General features: G+C 35.5%; 1 protein-coding gene across 1 annotated transcript in view; it reads right to left on the bottom strand.

The window, feature by feature from the left end:
• Window positions 1-1,492: 1,492 nt before the first annotated feature.
• The window catches only part of LOC148940856 (inactive double-stranded RNA-specific editase B2-like), a 43,539-nt gene continuing 37,673 nt past the window's right edge, over window positions 1,493-7,358 (bottom strand). The window contains exon 4 of the mRNA XM_089104798.1: window positions 1,493-2,646. Within this exon, the coding sequence (XP_088960924.1) occupies window positions 2,598-2,646 (49 nt within the window). The 3' untranslated portion in view covers window positions 1,493-2,597. The remainder of the gene's footprint in view (window positions 2,647-7,358) is intronic.

The following is a 7,358-nucleotide window of genomic DNA, read 5'->3' as shown; positions in this document are numbered from 1 at the left end:
ATAGAATGAATGAAGTTTAGTGCTACCAATAAGAAAATACGAGCCTAAGAAAATTTGTCTGATTTTTGAAAAGGGGGTAAACAACCCCTAAATGTCAAGAAATCTTGATGAAAATCACACCATTGAATTCAGCGTATCCGAAAACACTTTTGTAGAAGATTCAAGCTTCCATCTCCAAAAACGTGAAATTTTGTATTTTTTTTGCCAGAAAAAAGATCACGGTTGTGTTTATTTGTTTGTTTCCCGCAGGGGTGATCATATCAAACCTGTAGTCCCGGAATATTGGAAAAGGAATCATTCGAACGTAAACTAAAAGTTCTAGTGCCCATTTTAAGTGACCAAAAGGATTGGAGAGAAAATAGACGCCCTCGCACCCCCTTTTTTCTGTGAGTAGTCTGATCAAAATTTTGAGATAGCCATTTTGTTTAACCTAGTTGAAAAAAACCAGTAACTATGCCTTTGAGGATAACATGACCCCTACAGCTCCTGGGAAAAGGTCTTTCAAGAGGCCATTTTAACCCCCTTATCGACATTTTTTTTGTCAAAATTAGTGTTTAATTTTTTCTTTTTTTTATGAATCAAGTGTTTCATGTTTTTTGTTTTTCTTAATTTTAATTAATTAAATTTTACTTTTTTCTATTTTAGAGTTCCTGATTGATTGATTTTATGTATAAATGATAATTTTTAACAAATATTTTTATTTGAAAACTGTAGTATTAGGTCAATCTTGTAATGAATTGTCAACCTTCATGCTAACGATTCTCACTCGCACGGCTTTATACGAGGGCACACCTTTCTTTCTTTCTTTCATAGTATCTCGATAAAATCCTTGGAGGGGGGGGGAGTTGGAGCCTAAATCAAGTGAAAATGTCATGAGAATTGAAAAATGAGCCATATAGTACCATGAGGGCAAATATATACTAGAGAAAACTTACCTGTTTCTCTGGATGCTTGAATTATGAAGGCCTATTTTAACAAGAGTTTTGGCAGAAACTAAATTTCAGGGCAAACTGAGCTCCGGGGGGGGGGGGCACACTGATGTCAGGAGAGAGGGGCAAACTGAGGCCTGTAGGGGACAGTTTCCGTCACGATAGCAATTTACGCACCTGGAATTTAGGCCACCATAGTAGAAAATCTCCAAGACTGTGTTTAAACTGTAGACTCAACTCTGAAGTCAGAATCTAAAGTGTGATTTTCTCCATCGTGGAAGGTTTGATCTTGGAGGTTCCATTTTTTCTCAAAATCTCAACTCAACAAAATCAATCTAGAATCAAAATTTCAACAACAAAAACAGCCCCTTAATTACAAAAATTTAGTACTTTAATTACAATTTTAACAATTACAAATTTTTCCAATCAGAAACTCAAAATTAGGTCATTCACTCTTCCAAAAAAGAATTTGAAGTCACTAAGACTGATTTCCTCTGGTTTGAAGTCTACTCTTTCAAACGTTGATTTTTAAAGAAAGGGTTCTTAGCATTGAGTCATTGAATTGATTTTCCTGTAGTATCTTGATCTCGTGACTCCAATAATTATAGATCCTTTTTCTTCTTCTATCTAAATTTTTTGGCTGCTTTATGATTTTCAATAGCGTTCCGTTCTCTTTTCGTGTCATGTTTTTAATTTCAACTTTTTGTTTAATTTTCTCTTTGCTGGTATCAATGCTCTTTTCTCTTTTGCCAGAATTTCTTCTTCCGTCCTTTTGGCATCATCGAAAAGTGGCGTAAACAACAAAATTAATTCTTACTATAACTTTAAACGTATATTCAGCGAGCCTCTGTACCTGCGCATAAATCTATCTAAAATGCATGCTTATTTTCAGAAGTTCAGTATTTATATTTAGAAGACCACTATACCCGGGTTTAAATTTTTTTTCTGCACCAGCTAAGGAATTTCACCAGCATTTGTATTAGTTTAGAATAGCCTTATCCTCACTTTTGATGAGGTAGGATTTTGAGCGTCGAGTGGGTTGAATGACCCTGAAAGATACCTTTGGGTAGCTTAAGATACACATTAGACTAAAAGAACACCATCATTACAAAAACTTAAAACCAAAAACAGTACTAAAATAAAGAAAACCTACATAAAATTTTCAACTAATAATTTTCAAACTCAGCAATTGAACATTTTGATAACTTTCTCTGCTAAAAAAAATTGTCGCGCGAAAAAGAATTGGGAAAGATGTTCTTTTTCTCTGTATATCCATAGTTAGGGAAAAACGAATATATTTAAAAATTATGTATATATTATCAAAAGCAAGATCTACAAATAATGTAAAAACTAGCTTAAGGAATAAACAATTTTGATATCAATAAAACAAGAATTTTTCAAACCACAATCTTGAAACTTTCACTGAACTTGAGAAGATTTTAGGCCACCATGGCATAGAATTTCTAAAACTGTGTTCAAAGTTTATAGTCAACTTTTAAGTCGTAATCTAAAGTGGTGGAACTCCTCGATTGTCGAAGGTTTGATCTTGGAGGTTCCATATTTTCTTAATATCTCAACTATTCTGGAACCAGTGTATGGCCCTTCTTTTTGGTAGTCCGGACCTGTTGCAAATTGAGGGGCCACCATTTTTTACATTCCATTTCCCTGTTAAGCATCACAGATGAAGGTATAATGATCAGATACGGGCCCCAAATACCTGAAATAGGATATATACATACTTTCAACGATTGTTTATAATATTCTTGCACTACAAGACTTGTCAAAATGGTTACAAAAATAGTTCCATTGACGACTTTTGTTCAAACAAGTCACCTATAGCTTATTATTTTCTAAACTAGCGATAAAACGAAAGAACTAAGTGACTAGAATCCGCCAAGAGCTTGAAATTTTTGCAAATTATGTGTATTTTTAAAACTGATAGTTTATTTTTTATTGTTTTTATTTAATAAATCGTTTGTTAAATTCGCTTAATTAATTTTAATAAACTAATTGTAATTGTATTTATGTTTGTAAAAAAAGACCTTCTAAATATGTTTAATCATTTAATTAATTAGTTTAATAATTAAGTTTTAATTAATTGATTAATTACTACGACCTACCTCAGCAGCACATATTCAGTCTATTAGTGTTGATTCAGCAGTTCTGATTTAGAGAACAAATAAATCACATACAACTTATTATTGACAAAAATAATGATGAAACCAAAAGATAGAGTGACAAGAATCTGTCAGGAGCTTAATCAATCCTCATGAGTGTTGAAGATTCATTTACATAATGAAATATCCAAGTACAATCTATGGAGAAAAAAAATCAGCAACTCAAGTCATGCAAGAAAATTGACCATAGACGACAAGGATAAACAACAATAGACTAGATATACTCATGTTTGAAGTGCCCACACAACCCTAATGGTGAGAGATTTATTTGTCATTCATTATCCAAAGAATGTGCAAAACAAAAGGTAACAGTAAAAAAATATTCATTACCTTACCAGCACCCAACAACTCCCATACTGAAAGTATTCTGCACAGCACAGAACCCATTATTTTTTAAGCTGATGAATTGAGAATAAAGAAATTGTTTCGAAAAAAAACTATGAGCAATAAGGAACTCATCAAAATCAGTTAAGAAACAATTTCTCAGAATATGAACATGCAAAGAGGGCTCAGCAATATGAAGAATTTCATGAATAGTGTGCAAATGGTGAGAGTGATTTAATCATCCAAGGTATCAAAACTGTTTCAAAAGGCGTGTCTACCTCGGCACCACCAGCTATAATGGATATGTACTAGATGACTCACAGACTGTAAACAACAATATTGTCTAATGTTGAAATAAGAACCACAAGTGAATCAACCAAATCTTTATATAGTGCCAAACCAGGGAAAGCTACACCATTTCTGAGAAGACCATTTTTAAAGCTGACGACTTTTAAAAATAGTTACATCGAATCTAATACACTGAAAAATGACACTTAGCCAGAATTTTAGGAACACGCACTGCACAAGTAAAAATATGAATGTCATCTTCAGTAACACGCACTTTTTAATAGTGGTCGATACTTAACATCATTTCGTGAGCCTCAACGTAACCTGACCGTCTCAAAGATACAGAGTTTAATAGCGAATTCTCCCAGGGAACTAATTATCATTTAAAACTATTGGGAAATTGTGATTTGATTATGAAATTTAATTAAAAGTTTTCAATTAAAGCGGGTTGCACCACAGAAAATTTGAATAACTGTCAAACTGATCAAATGAAATTTCTTTTGAGGTTATTGTTGGTATTTTCCTAACAGGTATACTAGAGCTTTTTAGGGAGAACCCTTTCCTGAATGCTAAAAAGAAAATCCTGCTCTATTTGATCAAAACAAATGAATTCAGAGCAGTAAGAGAGTGGTATTCTGGCGTGCATTGCTTGGAGTATCACGTTCTGTAATGAAATGCCGAGTTCCGCTGTTCAATGCCACGTGGATGGTAGGTGGCAGTCGTGTAATGTCGCGGTGGCGGGGTGTATTTTGGAGATTATAATGGAAGTCCAGACTCGCAAAAAACTCAGATTAAGGGAATGCAATCATCTTTGTCAACAAGAAATTTCTGAAAAATGTTATAAGATTAATGGAGAGATGTTAGAGGATGCCGATGGTTAGTAATTCTTTGGGACAGAGCTAGGGATCGTTGAAAATAATAGCAGCAGAAAATATATCCATTGAAGGTGTTCAAACGCTAGAAGACGCTTAAAAGGATGATGACAGGCTTCGCAAGCTGCCGCAGAGCAGTAAGAGTGTGGTACTGTGGCATGAATTGCTTGGAGTATCACGTTCTGGTAATGAAATTCCAAGTTCCGTTCTTCAATACCACATGAATGTTAGGGGACAAGCGTGTAATGTCACAATGGCAGGGTGTCTTTTGTAGGTTATTATGAAAGTCCAGACTCGCGAAAAACTCGAATCAATTGATTGAAAGAATAATTTTTAAATCCAAAAATGTCTTTGGGGGTGATGAGAAAATACTATTCAAATGCACGTATTGTGACTGTGGTATGAAATATTCATAGTCTTTGCTCAAAAAACTCTGCATGTTTGTTAAGGGTTCTCTGAAATACCGAGAAAAAAAAGGGTTTTTTTGACTAGATTTGTAATTCATAACTGATTTCAACTCCAATTACTGGTACTTTCAATATGCCGAGTCTAGGTCCAACTCCATTCGCCAAAAGCAAAAAAAATATATTATAAACTTTCTCTTTTGACTAGTTAAGACTAAGTGTTGCAAAGCGGTGGACCATTTTTCTAAGGAAGACATAACAACACGCCCGCTCCGCCTGGAATTACCTGCTAAGAGCAGGTAATTCCAGAAGAAAGGTAACCTGGAATTACCTTTCTTCTATTCATACATGTTTTTTTCCATTTGTCGTGTTTTTAACTGCTTTTTCATTGTTTTGATATTGCTGTAAATTTGTTTTTATTAATGAAGTTTCATTTACAATAATCTTAATCCTTTAGATTTGTTGTTTAGGATGCGTCTCTAATATATAGTTGTTTACATAATTTAAGCAACTCTTCAGTGTTTTATCGGTAAAAATACATTAAGAACATTAATATATGAAAATAGATATTTTCCGTCTTCATACCAATTTTCGCAGGTGCACGAAACATGACATTTTAGCGTGTGCGAAAAATTGGAAATCTGCTTGCGTGTAATCGGTTGATTTTAAAATGTAGTTTTCGGTACAGAATTTTTAAAAAGCTTATTGGGCCTTATGCTTAAGGCGCTCTTCGAATGGAAGGAAATAGAACTTTCGAATCCTAGTGAGGACAAATAACTAAAGAAAAAACGCTTTAAACGTTTCGACGAAAAATAAAATCCAAAAAAATCATGTGCCAGTGATGTGTGCGCCATCATTGCGTAAGATACGTGCTGTCATTACGTAAGATGTGCACCGTCCTAACATAAAGTATGCACCGCCATTAAGTTAAAAGAGAAAAAAATGCCTTGAAAGTTTCGACAAAAAACAGAATATCAAAAAAGTATTTTGAGACAGTGATGTGTGCACTGTCATTACACAAGGTGTGCGCCGTCCTTACATAAGACTCAGTCATTACACAACACCCACGAGTGTGCCGTGTTCAGTTACAAGCAGGGATTCCCCACGGGTTGAAATCTAGCTTGTCACATACGATGGCGTCATCGATATTATACCTGGTCACGGGAATCCTGGGTATCTTCCAGAAAACAATAGACGTGCAAAAACTGGCTACGAATCATGGCTTCTATTTATAGTGGGATGAAATGGGGATAATACAAGAAAACAATCGATGTGCCAAAAAATGGGTAAGAATCTTGACAAAATGGCAGTTGCTAGGGAAAATTAGAACATCTGGAATCCCGGGAATCTTGGCAGCTGTGTTCCCTTTGATAGAGCATCTGGGATCCTGGGAATCTTGCCAGTTGGCCGGTAGAAACAGAGACTGCATTGGCTGGGTGCGAGGGTCTAGGAGCCCCACTTAGAATTCCCTATTATTACTACTTGTGTATTGTACCGACCACACTCCGATTAATCATATGGAAATACTGAAACACCTAGAATCCTGGGAATTTTGCCAGGGCATGTTGTCAGAATCTTGCCAGGGATGTCGTGACGTCACAGGGCTGTCGTGGAAATCCGGGGAAGACTGTCGTCAAAGTAATTATGGGGATACTACTGATAACTAACGATCAAAGAGCCCTTGTATACAAATTAGAAGACGTAAAAAATAAAACACTGGTGAAAAATAATAAAAAATAGCTAGCTATATAACAAAAACCCAGGCAGTGTCGTTACTAGCCAAAATGATTGGGAGGGTGGGGGGGGATCAAGATATTTTACCGACTGGCTGGTCATTTTGTCGACTGTTTTTTGTCAATAATTAGCATAATGTCCGTTTCAAATACAGTACGTAAAATCACTGCACGAGTCGGTAAGCAGCTGCGTTTACAAACCGAGATTTAGATTTCGGTACATATCATGTCACTATTTTAATGCTGATTATTTAACCAAATGGAAAGTTGTCGCGCCATCTGTAAAAACACGGCAGGAGTCGGTAAGACTGATGAGTTTAACTATCAAGTTCAAAATTTATGTAGATGACATGTCAGTATTTTCGTAGTCTTTACTGAACCGAACAAAGAATTTTAACGGCGTCGGAAAAATCGTGGCGCAGAGCACCATTATTTTATCCCGAGTGACCAAAACGTTAGGGGGGCGACCCCCCTCCCCCCATACGTGACGGCCCTGATCATAGGTAGCGCAATAGCACTGTAAAGAGCGATGTGTACACGATGTATTATTTATTTATTTTGTTTCTTTTTTTAGACCGGGACACTTCGTATCGAAAGTCGTAGAAATTTCAAAAAGAGCTCATTTGATTGA

The sequence above is a fragment of the Artemia sp. Qi Xiang Cuo genome, chromosome 19 (genome assembly GCF_049724085.1).
Source record: "Artemia sp. Qi Xiang Cuo chromosome 19, ASM4972408v1, whole genome shotgun sequence".
NCBI classification, from domain to species: Eukaryota; Metazoa; Arthropoda; class Branchiopoda; order Anostraca; family Artemiidae; genus Artemia; species Artemia sp. Qi Xiang Cuo.
This window is presented reverse-complemented; position numbering and strand designations above follow the sequence as displayed.